At 39.6% G+C, this 23,343-nt stretch overlaps 1 protein-coding gene across 6 annotated transcripts in view; it reads right to left on the reverse strand.

The window, feature by feature from the left end:
- Window positions 1-2,935: 2,935 nt before the first annotated feature.
- Window positions 2,936-23,343, reverse strand: part of CD200R1 (CD200 receptor 1) — a 43,063-nt gene continuing 22,655 nt past the window's right edge. The window contains exons 1-6 of one of the 6 annotated variants that reach the window (XM_050979773.1): window positions 20,619-20,946; window positions 9,137-9,451; window positions 8,205-8,459; window positions 7,331-7,436; window positions 6,364-6,415; window positions 2,936-5,076 (exon numbers count right to left, since the gene is read on the reverse strand). In XM_050979773.1, the coding sequence (XP_050835730.1) occupies window positions 4,954-5,076; window positions 6,364-6,415; window positions 7,331-7,436; window positions 8,205-8,459; window positions 9,137-9,451; window positions 20,619-20,706 (939 nt within the window). In that variant the 5' untranslated portion in view covers window positions 20,707-20,946 and the 3' untranslated portion in view covers window positions 2,936-4,953. Of the gene's footprint in view, window positions 5,098-6,363; window positions 6,416-7,330; window positions 7,437-8,204; window positions 8,460-9,136; window positions 9,452-20,618; window positions 20,948-23,343 lie in introns of those variants that run through there. The other 5 variants (XM_050979778.1, XM_050979786.1, XM_050979792.1 and 2 more) reach the window with 5 other exon arrangements.

Below are 23,343 nucleotides of genomic sequence, written 5' to 3' on the forward strand. Positions count from 1 at the left end.
TTATTTTAATGGAGAAATTCATCCATAGTGATGAGTGAGGAAGCTTTGATGCAAACAGTATCTCCTGGAGTGAATTCACTAGTATAAATCATAATACTTAGCAAACAAGCTTCCTGTCCAGTTTGGTTTCCAGATTATGTTTATAATTTGTATTTTCAAAAGGTGGTGGATCCCTAGTTTTGGATTAGGGTCCCTATCTTCAAAGTGCTTTGCAAACTCAGAACTTCAAGATATCATCTGCCTTATAATACTAAAGTTTTAAGCACGTATGGAAGGGCAACACTGACAGAGGCAGATGATGGGGAACACAGGGAAATTACAAGACAGTCTTTATGAAGCTAGAAATAATTTCAGTATGCCGACATGATTAAGAATGTACTTGCTATTGAGCAGATTTCATTGAAGAGGTTTAGCAAAGATATTGAATAAAAATGATGAGGTACCTTTCTGGAGGTTTATGCAGTTTCCTGACTGAGGACAGTGCTATCTGAGGTAAATGACAAAAAGCATGAGGTAGATTATTTTTAAACTTAACACATGGTCGAAAATAGCTGGCATCTTTAGTCCACCGGAGAGAAAAGATTTCTCAACGGTGAATCAAAGGGAGAAAAAGTTAGGATGTGGAAGCCTTTCTTACATATTCATTATGAAATATATTTAGTAGCGAATATTCTTTACTTAGTATTTTCTGTGAACAGGTTTTGATCTGACTGCATAACTTCTGTGCAAATGTATTTTTTTATCTTTCTTTCTAGTTATGACTAAATGCACTGTACAGCTTTATTTCCCCACCAATTAAATTTGAATCAGGATTTATTCTGCTAGAGATTTTACATTTTTTAAATTTCATTTTAATAAATTGGGGGTTTTAAAAAAATTATTTAGAATTCCCTTGCCAGTACACCCATTCTCAAGATTTGTGTAAGTACACTTATTCTCTAGATTTGTATGAAGAAACCCCTGCTACATCTAGAGGGAGAATGCTCATGAGAAAGTCACCCAGCTCTAACAGGAAAACTTAAATTTCTGTAGCCAAGAGGATAAACATAGAAGATCCTCAGGTTATTTTAATTCATAACTGAAAGTAAGCTGAGCAGTACTTCAGCAGTCACACACTGAACCAAAGGGTTACAATGGACAGGAGGGTTACAAACTAGGCTGTAAGTAGTAAACCATCAAATATTAGTATGCCGGTGATACCGGCAGGAGAACATAACTGTAAATCCTGCAAATCGTTGGGATTCAGGGACTGGGTAATGTCTGCAACACCCCTTTGACTGGACTCTGTTATTAGGGAACCTGTTTGAGGCAGGTAAGTGAGGATATAATTACCTTTCTGCTGATATTTGCAATGTAACCAAATCTTATGTGGTTTTGTTACAGTGGTGAAGGGCTTGACCTTGTTCCTGTGAAACAATTTCCACCTAGAGACGCCCAGAAATTGATGCGTGTACAGAAGCTATGTTCAGCCTCAGGATTGGTGGTGCATCCATTTTTCAGCATTCCGCTGCCATCCTAAAGCATAGGTGAGCAGCTGCTCTGTGGATGCACAGCAGCAGAGAATCTGCTGCCGTGCTGTGCGTGTGAGCTGGTTGCTCAGGACTCTCTACAGTCATAAGGTAACTGTGAGTATTAACTGCTTGTTTAGAGCAGGAATGGCAGTTATAACCTGTCAGGAGACTGAAAGATGCATGTGAAGATAAAATACAGCAGTAAAATTGTGAGATGCAAATTTACCAAAATTCAGTGTTGCAGCATGAGATAGAGCATTGGTAATTGTAGTGAAAGCCAAAACCATTCTATACGGGATGAGCTGAAAAGCTGCTGACTTTGTTCCTGTGACTTTGCAACATCGTGGGGAGTTCAGAGGGCGGTCTGGCCTGACTGCTGAGTCAGCCAACACAGCACTTTTGTGTGTAGGATGTCTGCACCACAACAGCAGCACAGTGCACAGAGGAGCAGCAAGCACCCTGAGGGAGAGAGAGAGAGAGAGGAGTGCACAAAAGGGACTCTGCTTTAGAATTACATGCTGCTGGGGACCAAGAGCATACCTGTGCATGTGTGTATACTCTTCATAAGAGTCATAAGACTCTTAGCTCAATATTATTTATCACAGTCACAAACTAAGGTTCTGTTTTTCTGCCCATAGCAGGTCTGAATGTGGAACAAAGTAAAGGACAAATTAAATAATCAACCAATAAGCAACTTAGCGATGTCCAGGTCTGCAACTTATGTGATTTAGTCCAGTGTAACAGGTCTGTGAAGGACGATAAAACCCTACAGCTAGACAGTAGGTTAACAGGTAATACACTTCTGTAAATATATTGCTTATAAACTGGCAATGATCTACCTTCAAGAGCTGGTGAACCTCGTTTATGAACACTGAACAACATAGAACACTTTCCAGTCCACAGAAAAACAGTCTTAAGAAGTGATGGCACTCTGGTTTTGAGTGGGAAAAAAAGATCACTGGTCAGTATAACACTTATTTTAAATGAGAAATTTCAGAGAATTATGCCTGTGTTGACTGGCTCTCTTCCTTGGTCAGTCACTGGAAACTGAAGTTCCTTTAAAAGTTGTTTGTAGCTGCTTGATATTCAACTTTGATCCCTTCCACTCTAAAATGACATGCAAAAATGGAGAAAAGCAATACTTGCTTGCAAAAAGCACCTGGAGAAGAGTGGCTGCTTGATAGATGCTAGAATGAGAGTAAATAACCAACTGTATCAGTTTGCATGAGTAATACATTTAGGAACTGCAATTAGCTTAGAAGTCTGTTTTCCAAGCACTGTGTCATAGTCCTTGGGAGCTTAGCTCAAAAGAAAGCTTTAATAATGTGTGTCAAAAGATATTTCTAAATCTAAAGGAAAAATCCAGTTCTTCTGATGCTGCAATCAGACCAAGTACCCAGTCAGTCTTTTAAAATACTGAAATAAGAGGTAGTCAACAGAGGTTTATAAACATGTCTTTTTATTCTTACTGTAAAGTCAGTTCATACTTTTGCTAGAAAGGCATCAATGAAAAAAATATGAGAATTGCTACTATATAGAGGATAATTTATTTTACTTATTTCCAAGGGATGTTTTGTGAAGGTGAGAATAAGTCACCTCAAAATGAGACACTATAAGATACATAAGCTAATTTGCATACAAAAAAGTGAATTTGCAAGTACATTGAAAAGAATATCAGTAACATATCTAGACATACAAATGAAAGAAAACTTCAGTTTTTGTAGTAAAAATAAATATTACTACAATTAGCAAGCATTTTATCTTTTTTGTACATTATTGCATATTTATAGAAGATATATTTGTACTTGTTTTGTTTTGTGAAACATTTTATGTTTTGTTTTGGTTAAAGTAGCCTATGAGTTTTGAGTAACATAAGTATTTTACAGTGTCTTAATGCTTATACTCTTAATAAAGAGAGGAATGCCATATCTTCATGGAATCTTACAGAAAAATAACCATACCAGTGATCTGAAACTCTGAATGAACATATTTAGTGGAAATCACAAAATGATAGAGTGGTTTGGGCTGGAAGGGACCTTAAAGATCATCAAGGTGCACCTGCCCTGGCACTGGCATGGTCACCTTTCACTAGACCAGGTTGATCAGAGCTCCTTCCAACCTGTTCTTGAACACTTCAAGGGGTGGGGCATCCACAGCTTCTCTGGCAACCTACTCCAGTGTCTCACTACCTCAAAGAAAAGAATTTCCTCCTAATATCCTATCTAAACCTACTCTCTTTCATTCTGGATCCATTCCCCACTGCCCTATCACTTCATGCTCTTGTAGAAGTCCATTTCTGTCTTTCTTGCAGGTTTTCTTTAGGGACTGGAAGGCCGCAATTTGGTCACCCCAAAGCCTTCTCTGTTCCAGGCTGAACAATCCCAACTCTCTCAGCCTTTCCTCATAGGAGAGGTGTTTCCATCCCTCTAATCATCTTGATGGCCTCCTTTAGATCTGCTCCAGCAGGTCCATGTCCTGCTTGTGCAGGGGACCCCAGAGCAGGATGCAGTACCACAGGTGGGGTCTCACAAGAGCAGAGTAGAGGGGCAGAATCCCTTCCTTTCCCTGCTGGCCATGCTGCTCTGGATGCAGCCCAGGACATGTTTGGTTTTCTGGGATGCAAGCACACTTTGCTGGGTCATGGCCAGCCTCTCATCCACCCCAAGTCCTTCTCAGCAGGGCTGCTCTCAATCCATTCATGCCCCAGTCAGTGTTGATACCAGGGGTTGTTCCAGCCCAGGTGCAGCACCTTGCTCTTGGTCTTGTTAAATCTCATGAGATTCCCATTGGCCCACTTATCAACCTTGTCCAGATTCTTCTGGATGACACTCCATGATGGCATCTTGAAATACTGGATATGAACCTAACAAATGAATTAGCCATGCTAGTGCAGTCTTCTTCTTAGTGGATGATCTTAAATTTATCCCTTATTTCCATTTTCAGAACTAAGTCTTCCCTACCATTATTTTCTGCTATTTGAGGTATTCATTCAGTGATGATCAGTAGGTCATCAGGTGATGCGTTACTAACATATGTATTAGAAAAAAGTGGCTGTTGGTGGAAGAGTGTTTTGTTTCACTTCAGACAGAACACTCCTCTGGTCTCCCAAATGTGTACATCATAGTGTCAAGTGCATCAAAGTAACAATTACAAGTGACTGACAGAACTAGGATCCCAAGGCAACAACAGCAAAGGGAAGACTAGTCACAACTTCTTTTCCTGGAAAAACTATCATGCGTGGTCAGTCACATCTTCCCAAGGAATAACACATTTTCCCAAGGAAGAAAGCAAAACAGGGAGAAAAAAAGAACTATGGACTCATCAGCAAGCAGAGGTGTTTGAACAGACCTAGTGATCTATGCTGCCCCAAAATCTTCAAGTTTCTTTCTATAACCAGTCTTCTATAAAGAATCTCTTTCCTTTTCTGGTGTTGTTGAATCATTCATGTTCCTGAACACAGGTCTTGTGGAAGATTCTGCCCCACTGTCAGATCAGACATTGAGTTGTAAATTACATTTTCCTTCTGCACATAAGTAGTATAAGGTTCCACTTCCATTGTGTCATCCTAGCAAAACAAAACCAAAACCTGTGAATACAAGGAGGAATTTAGCTTGGCAAGACTCTACAAATCTTTCATCTGGACTGAAGAAAATAACTGGGAAATAGTGCTCTTATATTTACTTCTCTTAAACTAAAGAAAAAAAACCCCTTGATTTCTTTTTCTACCAAGGAATGTGGATTGCTGTTTCTACCAAAGATTTGGGGGGTGAAGGTGAGGTATTGTTCCACTTACCTCCTTTATCTTCCCTTCTACTCCACTTTTGTTGGCCTGAAAAAAATTTTGTTAGGGCCTGATTCTCTAGAAAGAGCAAAGAATATGCTGGAGTCTTGGCCTTGATTCATTCCTAATCAGTCTGCATTTCAGTCTACAGACATGCCAATGAAAGTGCCGTGACATGACAGCAAGAACGCTGGTACTTAAACCATTATTTTACATTAATGCAACTGTGTCTGTCAGCAGCAACTAGGAGGGAGGGCAGCAGAACAGGAATACTAATAACTAGAATTGACTAAGTCTCTTTAGAAACTGAAGCATCTTTTTAAGCTGATGTCAGAATTTGAGTCTAGTGTATACTGTAGGTGCACAGATACCATATAATTGTAACACATCTTGTCTGCATAGAGATGCTGTTATTTGGATTTGGCAGCAGAGAACAGAGAAAGCTTACAAGTGAATAGCTCAGTTACACAGGAAGCTTCTAACAACATAAGATATCCAAAAATATCTCCCAGTTTGCAGCTCAGCTCTCCTTCCATGTTCTTGAGTATGATTTTCTCTTTGAATTGTGGATTGACCATTCAAGATAAAGAGTGGCCTTCAAAATTCACACAATTATTATTCAGGACACCAAAAGGGATATTCTTTTTCTTTTGGTGTCTGTTAATCTTGTTGCTTAACCTTCTTGTTCACTAATAGTTTTTTTAATATCCCCCAACCCATGCTATTGTCTCCCTTCCTGACTATTATTTGGGGAGCAGTTGTGGTCAGAGTATATGATTTGACAAGGGAAATGTGGTGGGGCTGACTCCTTGTTAAAATTAAAGGATGGCTTTAGCTGAGTGTTTGCTGTTGGAACATACCTCTAGCATTTGCTCCAGGTCAAAGTTATGGTGAAGATAATAACTTTGTTTTGTCCTATAAAGAGCTAAGAGCTATAAATATATCAGACACGGTAGTACCTGCTGAAAGCTGAGAGTAAAAATCTAATGTTTTCCTTTCACTGATCATGTTTCCAGGGCTACCAGAATGACCGTAATTTGGTGATGGTCTAATTTGCATAATTCTCCTTACCTGTTGGGAATGTATAGGAGCAATGTCAGGAGGTTTGGTTTTGTGGCATGGTCTGTAAAAAGTAAAAGTATTAAAATATGTTTGGCTGGATCACAGCTTGGTTTCTTTGATCAAAAGCTTATGAAACATTTCTTTTTCTTGTCTTCAAGAGTAAAACCTTCTCATGCCTCTCTCTCCTTGACATTTGATCCTGAAATTATAGCACCCTACCTTTCTTAAGAGGTCTTTTCTTATGTTTGTGGGTGCTTATACATAAAATGGAAGCAGATTTAGATCAAAGCCCTCTGCAAGGATATACATTTTGCAGTTAGTGAAATGGTATTGAATTCTTCACCTCTGAGCAAAGAGGCCTGAGAGAAAAACAGTTTGTAACAGGCAAATGAGGAACCTAGCTGAGGTTTTCAGTACAGGTGCTTCCACTCGGCAAATTATTTCTGTAGGTATTCCTCAGAACTACTTTTTTTTTTTTCATAGGAAATCCTAAAGGGACTAGAGCCCAGCTTCACTCAAGGAATTTTTTAATAAATACAGATACAATCTGCTGTCCCTTCTGTTCATATGGCACACTGGGACTGTTTAGTCCTCTGGCAGTTAGTGGAAATTATTAGGCAGCAGAACCAGCCCTGATATAACCAAGAGAGATACTGGCAGACTATGACAGTATCTGAAGAAGATTTACTCTCACAGATTCCTATCAGAATGAAGTGTTCCCCTTTAGGAGGCAGTGCAGTCAGGGTCCCTGGCCAACTTCATCCCATTTATAGTTTACTCAGGGCATTATTCTGTGAATATGTGTGCAATGCACAGTGCACAGTGTCTTCAGTACAGAAATATTTGATGTAGTTAATTTGGTTAATCACAGCATAACAGATTGACAGAATAATATGATTTCAAGACACAAAGAGTACTTTAAAATTTCTTCTAGCACTAGACAATTTTTCCTTAGCACCTTGGCATAAGTACATACCTATCACTGTGGAGCTTGAAATAGTAAATGACAGCCAGCAAGGTGATAATGATGAGAATACAAGTAATGATGCAGGCATACAGGAAAATGTTGGTGCCAATTTTCTCTAAACATAAAGAGACAGTCTCAGTTATATCTTCTTCTCAGTTTCTGTATTATTTCAGTACATGATTAAAATTTCTTTAGCACATGCATGCATTTTCAGCATTCTTGTAAAACAAATAGAATGTCCTTCAGCAGAAGGAAACTTTGCTGAGAAACACAAATGGAGTCTCTGTCAGAGGCAAAAGTAGATTCCACTAATGTCACAGAGGCGATTCATAATATATTTTCACAAGGCCACACCTGAGTTCTTCTCAAGGACTCATCATTTCTCAGCAGTCGTAAATATTCTCAAAAGCAACAAGAAAACCAAAGACCAGAACCCAAGGGCCATACGGTATCAGACATTCACAATTTGGAATGAAGGAATGTATTTTTTCCTGCTAGCCACTCGCTACTTGGCTTTCCATCTCTTACCATGATATTAAAATTTGCATTAAAAAAAAAATCCTAATACTCTAATTCCAAGTGATTATTTGAATACAAAGATAATGACTGCTTTCTTTCTGTTTCCAAAAACATTTTCATTACCAAAAGAATACTACCACATTATATATATCCCTCTTAGGGAAGAAAGCATTGGGAAATAATGTCCAGAACACAAACAAGCTGGTGATGTTTCTGGGCAAAGGCAGACAGCGATGATACTCTTGTCTCTATAGAATTTCACTGTAGATTTTTATATCTTTTAGACACTTTCCTTCCTAGAAGGAACAAGAGCTGAGAAAGCAATAGAGGGGTTTGAACGCAGAGCGTACAAAGGGAAGCTCACCTGAGGGACAGCAGGCTATGGACTGGCTCCAGTTCCCAGCTGGGTGGGACACCATGCAGATGATCACGTTGGTGACATTGGTGCTACATGCTGTGAACTTGCTGAGAACAGTCACTGTCCCATTGTCGTGGCACTTCTCCTCTGCAGTGGAGCTGCCCTCTGGCACCCACGAGAGCTGAGCCGGCGGCTTCCCCGCCACTGCCTCGCACATGGGGCTGCCCTGCTCATCACAGGACAGGCTCAGCCTCGGGGGAGCTGCAAAACACCAGCAAGGGAACGTGCATGGAGTTAGCTGGGCACAGCTGGGCTGGGCTGTTCTTGTTCTCCACCCAAAATGAACCCGAACCCAGAGAAAAGAGAATGAGGTTGGAAGTCCCATCCCATCCCATCCCACCCCATTCAGCAATGTGGGCCCAAAACACATGAGATGAAGAACAGCTCTCTTATTCCCTTTTGCCCAGCTCTCCCCCATCCAGCTGAGCCTCATCACAGCCATTCGTATCCTCTGTGTGTACCTGGGAAATTGCTTCATGCCTGTCATTTCTAACTAGACAGTGGCAAAAGGGAGCAGCAGAAGGGAGAAGAGTTACGGGAAATAAGGAGAAAGGAGACACAGAGATACTCCCAATGAAATGCATGAGTTTATCCCAGCAAGAATCACAGAATCACAGAATGGCTTAGGTTGGAAGGGACCTTAAAGATCTTCTAGTTCCAACAACCCTGCCATGCAAAGGGACACCTTCCACAAGTCTGGGTTGCCTCAAGTCTCACCCAGCCTGGCCTTTAACACTGGGATGTCTACAGCTTCTCTGAACAATCAGTGTTCCAGGGGCTCACTACCCTCCCAATACCAAATATCTTCCTAATATCTAATCTAACCCTACCCTCATTAGTTTAATTTTAAGAAACCTTCTTTTTTGCACATTCCTTACCCAGCACGGTCAGGTAGTAGCTTGTGTGGAAATTCCCTTCTGTTGATACCATGTCACAGCTGTAATTTCCCTCCTGGGCTATTCCCACTTGCTGTATCTCAAGGGCAGGAGGCAGACCTGCTCTGAATGTCCAGTTTATGTTGTCACTGCAGGTTGTTCTGTGTGTCGCGTTCTTATCAACCCTGTATACCAAGGTGCACAGGCCTCCAGCCTTTGGGGTTATTCTCCATGTTAGCATAGTTAGATTTCCTTTGAGAGGGCAGGTGAGAACTGAGCTGTTACCTACAGTCATCACTAACACTGAGGAGCTGTTCCCTGAGGAGAAAAAAAGGAGAACGTGTGAGAAGGAGCTCAGGAGTTGTGGTCTGGGCTTCACAGGGAAATGTCTGCAGTGCTACAAACAAGCGTGAGGCCATGGCTGTGCTCATCTGCACACTACTGTCTGTCATCTCTTACAACAGCTGTGGATTATGGAGCCAGTGGCCTGTCATGGCCAACTCACACAATACAAATTTCTCACTGAGGATCATCTTAATGGATAAGACTGGATGCTGGAGGAGAACTCTACTCCTGTCCATTGTCTTCAGCAATTCCACATCCAAAGGCTGTGCTTGTGTGAGCAAATCCTCCAGTGGGTTGCTCACGGGACCAAATACAGGAATATGACTGTTGTGGCATCTGGCCACATGGACAGTGGCTTTTCTCTCTATCTGCTGCTGCTCACAAAGTAAACAATTTTACTTCTGCATTCATATGAAATCCAACAGTCTGGGCAAAGGCCTTGTCTACACCTCTCAGGCATTGCACAGGTGCACATGACACTGGTGGAGCTTTGTGTAGGAGGGAAGGATTTTGCCTTGTGTCTCAGGGTTTTCTTATATGTGCATTAGTGTTGCCTACATGTGCAAAGGCAGACTCTTTTGTGAGGCACTTGTGAGACTGAGAGAAAAAAAGAGTCTGAGGTACAGGTTGTAATCCAGTGTGAAGAGTAGCTGAGGGAATGGGACTTTTGTGTCCTCTGGCTTCTGCTGAAGTTAAAAGCAAGCAATCCCTAGATTTCACAATGTATATGAATGAAATTTTCCAATTAATGGGTTCATAGGAATAATACCCATAGCTGTTGTCCAAACAAACCTCTATTTACCACTTCACTCATTTCCTCTTTTACTTGGTGGCCAATAAACTTTGGGACAGTAAACCACTGATCTCTCAGCCCTCTGTGTCACAGGTGAGATGCAAGTTGCTTCTTCCTTAGGCTGAGTAATCGTTTTAATCTGCAAGCTGTGCGTGAGGAGAAAGAGTACTACTTTCAAAACCTGTATTAATCTGGACAGACATCTCAAGGTAACCAATCTGATTGGTACTGACAAATAAGGTTTTCACACATTATTCCAAAAATATTAACCCTCCCTAAAGCTTAGAAGCAAATACACTAAAAGAGCAATTGAAAGTTCATCTGGAATATGCAAAGAATTAGAAGATTCAATTTTTGCATGAATTAATGAAACCCTTGTCAGTTTTCCTCTGTGGTACAAGATCTGACTTTTCTGGGTTTTGCTACTCCCTACCCAGATCTGGAATTATATTATTTCTGCTGTCCAGCACATTGCCAAACCCAGTTCTTAAACATTCACAATGCTATAGGAAGTGGTCTTAATGAGCATCAGCTTTAACGAATTAGTCAAATCTATTTGCCTCTTTGAGAAAACTACAGTTGGTTTTACCTTACTAATATTCTCTGAAATCTCATTATCTTCTTGAATCTAGGTGAATGAACCATTTCAGCTCAACTAGTTTTGGTTTTGTTTGACTGTTTTCTGGGGAAATTTTTTTCTGACTTGCAAAATGAGCACACTTCACTGCATTTTAACTTCTTACATATTCCTTCAAAGATTTTTGCCTTTTCATTTTGAGCATTAAGTATCCTTTGTGTGAAGACACTTCAGCTGTTAAGAGTGTTCTGTGATACATTATTACTCTGGAGGTGTTTTTAAAGGACAAGTATTTCTCTCCTAAATGGCATTCCAAGAAAATGTGAGGTATGTGTTTTAAACTCAAATAATTTTACCAAATTATACCAAATGTGAGGTATGTGTTTTAAACTCAAATAATTTTACTTTGAAAGAAGTCTTTTGTCTCGTGATAGTTTCTGGATGAGTTCAAGGAGTGCCTCTGAGAATTGGACAACAAAGTGTTTCCTCTCCCACTTTAGCGTTGCTAAGAGCCTCAGAGCTCCAAGTCATGCAGAGAATGGCTGACCTCATCTGAAAATGACTAAGCAAACCTAAGCACTCAAAACGCCCCTGTGTTGGAGCTGGGGTTTTTTTTGGATAATGTTTGCAAATGTTGAGCAAGAATGACAATGTTGTGCATATTGAACTGGGTAGACTTCTATTTACATATTAAAGCAGCAGAAATTTACTTGTCTTTCAACTCAGCATCTCCTAAGCAGCTCATTGCAATGTAAAAGTTCCCCAACACAATGGGTTTTCAAGCTTCAAGGCTGCAAAGAAAGAGGCAGTGAAAGTGGTGCTTTTCGCTATGCCTTTCTGTCATATTCTCCTCTGAATGAATCAGGTACCATTCACTTCAAATAAGAAACCACATCAGAAAGCTTAAAATCTGCTGAATCAAGCTTAAATACAATTTTAGGTTTACAGAAATTTTGTAGAAGGTGTATGAAATTCCCTTGTTACTGATTCGGAAGACTTTAAGTATGACAAGAATTTTTCCCAGATGACACATTAATTAGTAAAAAAATTTCTTGTTTATCCTATCCACACAGCTTCATACTTTTGCAAAGAGGTCTTATTAATATAAAAGGTTAAACTGTCTTCACTTTACTGCCCTCTTTTATTGCTAGAGTGCAGGTAAACAGCATTAATGTAAATATTAATTGTGAGTTTTCTTCCTTGATTTGCCTTTTTTTGGTACATGCTTCTAGAAACATGATCTTATGATTTATTTTACAAAAGAATGTGTCTGCCAAAAATCCTTAAAGGTTTGGTTAATTTATGTTTCTGAAGTGACTTTGAAGTGACTCACAAGCAAAATAGGACCGGGCCTGGGTAATACTTGATGGGGAGCTTCTAAACCATGAAGAATAATGTCATCTATTTTCATGGAAGCTTCTGATGAACTTTCTATTTCAAACTAAAATATAATCTCAGGAAATGTCAAAACTCACTAGTTCTTACTACAGAGTTAGCTTTATTCAGAAGCAATCCAAAATGTATATTCCCAGAAGTTAATATGTAAATAGCTATGGGATCCCCAAGCACAAAGGCAGTTCCTTATATAGAAATTATCCTCATCCCTATCCCATCCTTCCTGGTCAGCCTTAGCATTTCCTCCACTTTGAAGATATCGGTAGGACCTCTCATTGGACTGAAGTTGGACATATTCTGCTTTCTCTTTCTAATGAGCATACCAAAACCCCTCTAAGTATCTAAAATTATATTTTAGTAGAACATAAATCAATATATCATAAAGTGACAGATCTGCAGGGGAAACAGAATTGCTGACTTTACTCATGAAAGTAAAAGACGTGAAAATAAATCTCCTCTGCTCCCTCTGCCCCTAAAGAACAGGTTCTTTCCCTCAGTCTTCTTTTCTACTCCACACGCTTTTGCTGGCTTGTCACGTTGCACTTTTTTTACATGATCACATCTGAGCTCCTTTTCCCTCACTTTCATGACTTCTTATGGGCCTGCTACAATCAAGACCTTTGCCAAGGTCTCCTCATCTGCTTTCTTTGTCCTCCTTATGCTGCCTGCCCCAGCCTGCTCTTGGATATGTACTCAGCAGCTCTGAGGGAAGGTGCAATCTCCCCTTTCCTCTGGAAATTTCACTAAACCTAGAGGGTGTATGTCTACTCTACAGAAGAACTAAACTAACAGAAGTGTTTCTTGTGGTTTAATCCCAGCTCGCAACAAAGCCCCACACAGCCACAAGCTCACCCTTATAGACTCCCCCTACAGTGGGATGGGGAGAGAATCAGAAAGGTGAGAAAACTCAGAGGTTAATAGGTAAAGCAAAAGCTATGCACACAAGAAAAGCAAAACACCTCAAGGGCAGGAAGGTGTTCAGCCATTTCCAGGAAAGCAGGACTGTATCATGCATAGTGGTAACTTGGGAAGACAAACATCATAGCTCCAAGCATCCCTTCTTTGTTTTTCCCCCAGTTTTATGTGCTGAGCATGATGCCACATGGTCTGGAATATGCCTATGGCCAGTTGGGTTCAGCTGTCCTGGCTGTGTTCCCTCCCAGCTCTTTTGGACCACCGTCCACTCAGTGGTGGTGTGAGAATCAGAAAAGGCCTTGGCTCTGTGTGAGCACTGCTCAAAACATCTCTGTAGTGTCAACACAGTTTCCAGCACAAATCCAGCTCCATAGAAACCACTATGAAGAAAATGAGCTCTCTCTCTGCCAAAAACCAGCACAGTATTCCATTTCTGTTAAAGAGAAAATGTTCAGTGCTGAAAGGGTTTTAATTCAGACCTCTCACCACACCACTGTCTTCTGGAATGGTCTATTCATGCTGCAAAGTGGCTAAAAGTCATTTGCTGCTGTTTCCTCTGTGATAACCAATTGGCTTGTGACCAGTGCGTTAAGGCAGATATATGGTGCCCACATCAGCATTTATCTGCTCAAAGGCTCAGAAGCAAACCAGCATGTTGCACAGCTACAGCTCTCGAGGTGAAATCTTATCTTACAGCTGAACTGAACTGACAGCTTGCTGTGGCTGAAAAAGGGGATAATTAGTGCAGCAGGGCCTCAGCCTCTGTGGGTCTGCAGAGAGCAAGAGATTTGAAGAGGTGTGAGCTATCAAGCTCATCTTGGTGCAGTGCTAATTATGGGATTGTAATTAAATATGAGCACTGTTAGCTATTTCATTGCACACAAGAGACATGAAATAAAGGGTCCAATATTTATTGTTAATAACATCTTATTTTCAGTTATGTTCTTCACAATTGAGTTGACTCTGGAAAACAGCAATCATTTTTTCTGTTAGCCAGAAAGACCAGAGCTCAGGAAACCAGGAGTATGTGCTGTCCGTCACACTGATGTGGAAAACAGAGGAGTCAGGTTCTGGGAGTTCTGTACTGCACCAGACTGAACCATTTTATTTTGGTCGTGAATGCAAATCCATTGTGATCGGGTTTCACCTTGGAGACTCATCTGATAGCAGCAGGTCTTTAGACTGAGGTTCTCCAGTTTGACTGCAGCCTCTGAAATCTATCTAATTATGCCATCTCTCATTGTCTCTCCTTGACTGTTGCAGAAGACTTCAAGTCATGTCTGAGAAGGTTCTCAAGCTCTATTGCAGTGCACTGAGCGCCCATTCCAACGCACTGACAGATTCCACTTTTATGGAAAAAACAAACTCGGTTGAGGAGTTCACATTTGTGTTTCAAAAATGTGCTGGTTATTGTTGTCATTTTAAGGTTACTGTAATTTGAAAAGACTGGGGGAAAAAATTTGCTCTGTTTTTTTCAGTGTGGTTTATGCAGTGTGTTTGAAAGCTCTCATGAATAACTAGTTGCACCAGCTTCTTTTCAGTATCACTTATTTTGTCATTTCTCCTATTTCTCAGAGTCTTTCTCACACTAAAAGAAGTAAGGTTTTAAAAACAGGAACATTTGATTGTAAAGCCACTAAATTTTTGAGGGGAATCACTGCAAAATCAGAGACAGATACGCAGGTTGAAAGTGCTTTTGGCTGCTTTCAAACATAAAAGATTTCCAGCCTCTGTTATTCTTCGTAGCAGGTTTTAAACCACAGTAGAAATTTTTATTGCCTCAATTTCCATGACAGCCTCTTGCAAAATTTAAATGTTAAAGAGTTTTTTTGCACTATAAAGAGACTACTTTACTTTCTCAGACATATTTCTCAGACATCCTATTGATTCTTTATTTCTTACTGTAATAATTTACCAGAGCATTTTGATGCATCTTCCCCCAACACCCTCTGTAGGTATTAAACTTAGAGATATAATGAACTGAAACAATGATCAGACCACAGCCAATGACTAACTTCATCTTGGAATGAATGTAGTAGATGAGTCACAGCAAGTCATAAGCAAAAAGGCGGCATTTGACTCTTGGAAGAGTTCAGATACAAGTCTGTATTCTGCACCCATTTTCCCCTTCTACTGCCACAGAGTTCCTGTGACATCCAGCAAGGCTTATCTGGAATGAAATGAAAGATAAAGAGAAGTGCTTTGTACTAGGGTTGGAATTGCCGATGTACTGACAGATTCTTATATAGTGTAGCTTTGTGACTTTGAAAACATAGTCACTACAGCACAGGATGGATTGTGGGCTAAAAACCAACCCTGTGTTTTGGATGAGAAGCAAGTAGTTAGACTACTTTAAATTTCATTATAGAAACACATCAAATAGCTGACCTAAGTTCATATGCCTCTGTTTCTTGAATCCTAGGTCACAGCTTTTTCAGCACGGATGTATCTTTAAAAGGACACATTAAAAGACTTACGCCTTTATTGCTAGTATCACACTCACACACTTTTAACCACACTTATCATTATTCTTTGAAAAGACGTCCCATTTTCATTTCTTTCTAGTTAGGCTTTTTATTTATCTTCAAAATTCTCTTTTTTCCTCATACTCAAATTGTTATTTTGTTCTTCTTTTAACATTTCTTATCTGTCACAACTACTAAATGTCATTAACATTCCTTTTCTGTTATCACTACCATGCCACTTGCAGTACTTTTCTTGCCACCAAGGAAAGGATTAAGTATTATCACTCTTTCTTGCTGTTTCATGCAAACTGAGATAGTAATCTCATGCTCTTTGTCATTGGTTTTACAATATGAAGTGCTCATAGAATGGCTGGATTTTTTGAGACTGCAAACTTCAACATGAAGTTGAAATATGTTGCAGAGCACTGAGGACACTGATAGCAGACAATAGTGATCACAAGGTTTCAGTCTTCCCTCTCAAGGTGGAATATGTCTTTGCAGTTGCCATTTCCTAATGTGTAACTTTTCTATGATTTTTCAATTCTCTTAAGCTTTCTCCAGTATCTTTTCAAGCAGTCTTTCAAGAAAGCTGATTTTGAAGGCAATGAAAGGATGCAAAAGCTCACTTTGGTAGAGATGTGTTCGATACAGTGTCCCCTTGAAAAAAAAATAAGCTGAAAGAATAAAGGGACAACTACAGGGATTACAACTCTCAAAGGGATGGATAAAGAACTGGGTTAAGGAGAGGAAGAAAAGGCAATTAAATGGTGGTGCCAGTTTTAAGGTAGCTTGCTGATAATGTTTCTCAGCAGCTGAATTTTGCTGTAATTCCATTTAAGTTTTTTACTAATGCCATTGGCTGTATCAGCAGCGTGTGAGGAAATCTGTTGAAAGCAGGAAGAGCACAGTGTAATTAGTATAAAGAATTGATCTGTCACACAAGAAGAATCAGTTGACCTTTATGAGTAGAATGTTAGATGTGTGCTGAAATTCAGCAGCTAAAAATGTCATAATAATAAAAAACAGGTAGTATAACAAATTTTGACTGGAAAGTAGAATCCAGAACTATGCCTTAATCAGCATTAAAACCAGCTTTTCAATAAAATATGTGCTTGTTTTGGTGCTCAAATTGTTTATGAAAAGTGCTTTCTAATACAATGCCTGCAATTTGATCCAGTGATTCAGTGATTTATCCCCATGTAAACAGGTTATGTCTCAATATAATATGACTGTAGGAAAAAAAAGGATGGGTACACTTCTTAAATGAAGGGAACAAACACTGTTGGCCAAATCCTCAGCTGATAATAAATCATCACTGAACCTAGTAAGCTGTCACATAATATATCCGTCTGGCTGTAAACTTTGAACTTTGCTACTTCTGAACTGTGCAAAGTAAGTAAATCTTCCTCCTTGCAGAATGTGACCTGGAACAGATGAGGGCAAAAGGGATTTGCACTGGATGTCAAAGTGCCTTGGATAGTATTGCTTTCAGAGTAGCACTGTGACACTACGTGTGACAAAGTGCTTCCAGTTCTTAGTATAGAAATAGATACAAATGGTTTTATATTTTGTTCTATGTGCTGAACTTGGCCTTTTACTCTTGGCCATGTGAGAAGAAAAATAAACCGAGTACTCTTCACTTTTGATTAAGCAGCATTTTCCTACTATTCTAAACAAAAATAGATCATTGTCTGCAAACTGTAGGTTGTATGCCTTCTTTTTCATGCTCTGCAGAGAGCAGATAACAAACTGCTATGAAAACATGCTTCTGACCTCACTTTTATATGGTTAAAATCACAGTCATACCTTGTCTAGTGCTTACCTTTAACATTGCAGTTTTCATTCCAGCATTGTCTTATTCAACACCAAGATAAGGCAACATAAGAAAATCCTCTATGCTTTTTTATTAAGAATGATTGCACCTCTAACTACAAAATATATCAGCTGTGAGTTTTAAATAACACCTACCTCTAAAAGTGCACTCACAGTTAAAGAAAATCTGCTTGCTATGTAAGTCATGAAGTATGTGGTCAGTTTGGAAGACTGAACTTCCTTCTTTCCATGGTTTTGAAAGCAGACAAGCTCAGGCACAAATGCACTCTGTGTTTGGACCACAGCAAAGTAAAATGTCGGTATCATAAGGATGTGTTTGGAAGATTGTACTAGGGCAGTTTAGATGTGTTCTAAAAAAATTTTTGCTTTATTTAATGGTAAGGAATTCTTTTAAAAGAATCTGGATGAGAAAAACAGGCTGCCTGGGTTCAGATGCTTTTAGGGTAAAAGAAGTCAAAATAATTCCAGCACACAGTCCCAAAGGAACAGCAAAGAAATAGTGAAATGGAGACAAATGTGAGTTTGTCTTACATAATAGATTTTTTTAGGCTATGATTTTTTGTATCTGGAGCAAGATTCCACCATAAACTAGAATAAAAGTTAACAGAGACATATGCAGTGAAACTTACTGCATGGGCAGTATAGTCAAAAGGCAATAAAACACTGGTACACTAGTGAAAAAGAATGTACTGGTTTTATTAAGGAAAGAAACTAAAATGAAAGCAGTGGCATTCAAGGAAGTTATATATGCAGGCAAACTTGAACTGTAGCTAGGTTGCTCTGTAAATCTACTTTCATTAACCTCATAGTCTATAATTTCAGCACAATGTCACTGACTTCAGTTTTTCACTATTGATAAAACTGGACAACCATTGGGAATCACTTCTCATTACTGATAATGGATTTCTTGCAGCTTCCTGTGAAGCACTTGGACATATCCATTGTCACAGGATAAACCACAGAGGTAGTACATACCCAGTCAATGCTGAAAATGTTATTACAATAAAAAGAGATTTATTGCATGGACTTCTCATGGAATATCTTGCCTGTCCTTACCACTCTCCCTTGGAGTATACTCAACCACTTGAGTTTAGCTTAGCTAAACTAGAGAAATCTTCAGAGCATTACCAAAAATATTTTAATGTCGAGTCTTTTTTACTGCTGCTACTGAGGATTGTCACAAAAGGATTTTTAGTAGAGATCATGCCTCAACAGCTTCAGGAGCCTATTATGCAACGCTTCCTAAGGGTAGATCTAGGTATAACAATTAGGAAGCAACCTCAGCCTTTTTTCTGAGCTGCCCTATCTGCTGTGGTAAAAACTAACTCAGTCACACAAAACAACACGCTGAGGAAAATGTTAATGGAGATAAAGTCTGGTTACATACAACAAATTTTCTATGACTTCATTTCTTGTAGCTTGCTCTAGTCTTCAGAAGGGGGGGCATAGTTCCTTCTGAGCTTCAGGCAACACTGAAGACTAAAATTATCTGGACAAAATATGCACATTAGGTCAGCTTTACACATTTAGCCTGTGATTTCTGAAGGAAAAAACCCTTGCTAGATCTTGCTCAGAAAAGCCACCCTCACACTGAAGGAAACAAGTTTAGGAGCAGTGCTAGCTAAAAACTTTCCATCAAATGTAGGCTGCTTTTTATTGGGAGCAGGTTGAGGAAAGAGTTTTCAGGTGAGAATAGATTTCAATGGAACATCTGTTTTTATATTCTTTGAAGGGCAATATAAATGGTTAACCAAGACACCAAGAAGTTAAAATCCAAATACCTTAGGGTGAAAACTCCCCACTTTTTGGCATTGAACTTTATAAAAATATTTCCAGCAAAGTGAATTTTTTAAGATAATTTTTGCCAGTAGGATTCCCCTTTGTCCCCCCACTTTTTCTTCAGTATTCTGTGCGGTATCCACACTCCTCTATTTTCTGAGCAACTGTCCTCAAAAATGTAGACTGTCTTTGATGCTACCATAATTGATCTGTATGAACTTGAGCAGGTTCCTCAATGTTCTTTTGAGATAGTTCATACCTAAAGAATAGGGCCAGGTCTTTTACCACCAGTATGCCCATTGTGAGGTTAATGATCCAAATAATGTTAATAATGTTCATGAAGTATTTAAATTTTTTCCAGTGGGTAGCACAGGGGTAACCATTTAGAACCCCTCACACCAAAGACATTATAGATGGGTGTTCCATCACTGCCAAAAATGACTGCATCTGTTTTGCCTTAAAATACCACAAAGGAGATATTTTTATTTTCTGACCTATAGGAATGACCTAACTCGTGTCGATGTAGTTTAGTTCTATCTGTCCATAATAGGAATGGACACATGCATGTTACATATTGTTCAGAGATGTCCAAAGTTTAATTTGGATCTCATGGAGCTATCTGCCTTCCTCCTCCTATACAGAAACAGTTTAAGTTTCTGGAACTGCTCCTCAAATCCTTAGTTCATTATCAAATCCCTGGTTTGCTGTATGGTGTCTGGAAGAGCATAAGCTCTGAAAATGCAAATGAGCAGTATGTGGGAAACATTAACTGCTGTAGTTAAACTGTATTAAAATGAAGTCAACTACACTAAAAGACAGAAAATTTGGACTGCCGTTGCCCTTGGTACAAAAGCCTTTCTCCATCTTGATACTGGCCATGCCCCTTAGAATGAAATTCCAGAAGCTGCTCCCCTCTATCAACACATCAGAGACCTTCCACTTCGCCTCTGAAAGGTCCAAGAGATCCCTACTCTATTTCAAAGTGCCTGCAGCCTCTCTTCAGCGGAAACTAAATGTCCAAAAGCTTCAAGTTCCCAAACAATTTCCCAGGCATACTTTTAGGGTGTCAAAAGGCTCATTTTTTTAGATTATGTGCATTTGGAGGTCTTAGTAAAAAGGCTATTTGTGAAAAATTGTATTTTCCCAGGGTCACTACATAGTTGCCTACATGGAAGTCACAGGGGAAATGGTCACCTGGCAGCCTCGTGACCACTAAGAAAAGATGAGCAGGAGTGAGTATGAGAAAGCATATCTTAACTGTGCTTCATAATTTTTAGCACTATATTAAAGCCACAGAACTATTTATAGCTTTTGTAAAGAAAGGAGCTATGCATATGTCCCATTCTTACGTCCCAATGGCCAGTTGGTTCCCATTAGACTCACCTGCTAATCTCATGACCATGGTGATGATGAGCAGCACAAAAACATACACGATCTTCCCAGCAATCATCATGTTGGGTCCTGCTTTCATGGCTCAAGCAGCTCCCTCACTCCATCCATCCCTCCACCAACTTAACTGTGCTCATGGGGAGCATTTCTTGCCTGCCAGTACATCCTCAGCAGCCAGTGTCAATGTTTCCTCTCCCCCTTTCCCATGCCTCTCCTTTAGCTGTGCATTTTCCTGACTGACTGGCTCCTCAAAGCTGGAGAGGTTCCTCCTACTTCTGCTTTTTCAGAGCACTTTTCAGAGCTTCCTGTGCTGAGAACCCAGGCACACACTGAGGAAACAGGCTGAGCAATTCTGCCTTCCGTTCATTGGCTCTCTTCAGGAGGCCGATGAGTGAAGATAAACCCTGCAGCAGAGTTCAGATAGAGTAAAACCAGAGGAGATTATTCAATGCTGAGTTTAATATCAAAAAGGAAATCTTAGTCTTGGGAAACTAGAGAGAGACTTCATGTTTCTCACTACTTTTACTTCTGCTAGTTCTTTATCACATCTTCGGCACAACCTCCAAGAAAATTCTTCTGCATGTCTTCTCAAAAAAAAAAAAAAAAACTTGTCTTAAATCTTCTCTGTAAGTGATATTTTTAATTATTTCTCTCTTAAGTACCTACTTAGTAGATGGAATTCTACACTTCCCGTACATATACACAATCTCATGAGAACTTTTAAGTTCAGACCTTGTGAACTCTTAAATAAGTTGCAGGTGTACCCTTACTCCATCTCCACCCCTGCCAGCTAAAAGATTACAAATCCAAAACTCATTTTTTGCAGAATCTGAAAAAAATTGTGAATATGGGACAGTTTTCAGGAAAACTGCAGAATGTCTTATTCTGGAGGGTTGAAACAAGGAAACACTAAATATTTCCAAAATAAAACACTGATACTTCATTTAAATAATGCTTTTGTTAGAATCTGATCTAATTTGAAGGGGGCAGAAATCTGTACAAAAGCTGAAATATTGAGGAATTTTTTTTTTTTTTTGGCACAGCTGAAATTACATTTTTCTCTGGACAACAAAGACATAAACCAATTCACTATTATGTGCCCTTAATCTAGTGCAGGCTTCCCATGGGGTCACAGCCTCCTCTCAGACATCCACCTGATCCAGTGTGGGGCTGCTCCATGGGTTGCAGGTAGATCTCTGCACCAGGGACTGCAGGGGAATCATTGCTCCAGCATCTGGAACACCTCCTCCCCCTCTTCTCTTACCTCGGGGTCTGCAGGGCTGTTTCTTTCACTCATTCTCATTCCTTTTACCAGGTGAAGTTGCTTGGCTGTTGCCCCCCACTGCTGAAATGTGTTATCCCATAGGATGGGCTATCTATTGAGCAGCAGTGGAGAAGTTTGTGTGCTAAAATTTCACCAGGTGACATCTGGTAAATTTTATGGGTACTAGAAGCTGTAAAGAAATGAAGCACTCTTTGTGCACAGAGACTTGTTTTCAAAGTTTATTAAGGTTCCTTCCTTTTACATTTTTTTTTCACCAAGTGCCATAACTTTCGTACCAGCAAAAATGGAGATGCTTCATGGAGAAGAGAGGAGCCAGCCCATGGGTGTGGTGAGAGTAAAAGAATGGGATGCATAGAGCAGCATAAATGTGGGTACCATGGAGAAGAGGCTGACCAGTGTGGGAGCACAAATAGGACAGACAGGAGTTTTGTGTAGATGAGAAGGATTTAGGTAAAGCATGTGTGTGTATTATGTTAGTCCTGCATGGGTTGAATTAAGAGCTGCAAAACCCTGTGGCTCACTCTGCTACTGACAAAAGTAATTTTACTGAAAATTTCCACAGGAAAATACTGTCTTTGAATAAGAAACTGGGGTGCCCTTTGAGGAAAAGCTACCTCAAAAATATGAGGTTAAATCAGTATTTTAAAGAGAAGTGATGAATTTCATTTAGCTTTGTCTTAAACTGCTTTTCTCTTTTCCTTGTTTATGAATTTAAAAAATGGAAAAAACAATGATTGTGGATAAGGACAGGTAATACTTAGTCTTGCAATCAGAATGAAGAAGAGATTTGTCGTTGTGCAGAGGGGAAGGGTGAAGCTGTTTCAGAACAAAAAGTCTTTGTTAAATACTTGTCACCAGAAATTGACTGTCGCCCACATCGTTCACTGAAAAACATGTTTGGGGGTTGTTTTTTTCAGAATACTCTTGTGGGGTTGTTTTAAAATAATATTGTATCAGTTTCTCCACTTCCTCACTGATACAATAATTTTAAACTCCAGGATCCCTCTCCTTTCCTAAGCCACAGCATTTCCCCAGCACAATTCTGTGGTCAGTAGTAGAGAAAAGGCCTCAGCTATTAAAGCTAAAAGTCAGAATAATTAGCAATGAGGACAGAGACATAAGAGGAAAAGACAGAAAACAGATTAAAGTTGGCAGGAAATGAACTGCTCAGGCACTTGGACTGCACACTGTGTTTAAACTGTTCTGATGACTGCAGTCTGGTTTTCTGGTTTTGTTCGATCAGACTGGTGTTCCAAAATGGTCTGCATCGATGTTCACTGGAACAGAGCAGTGTGAATTAAAGTCTTATTTAAAGAAGTAAAAGAAAGACTGATAATGATCATATAAAGAAAATAATGTAAAACACAAATTCAGATGGATGATCTCTGTCCCAGGAACATCTCATTGACTACTGCTTTTTGTGGGAGGGTGTTC

This window comes from Serinus canaria, chromosome 1 (assembly GCF_022539315.1).
Source record: "Serinus canaria isolate serCan28SL12 chromosome 1, serCan2020, whole genome shotgun sequence".
Taxonomy (NCBI): domain Eukaryota; kingdom Metazoa; phylum Chordata; class Aves; order Passeriformes; family Fringillidae; genus Serinus; species Serinus canaria.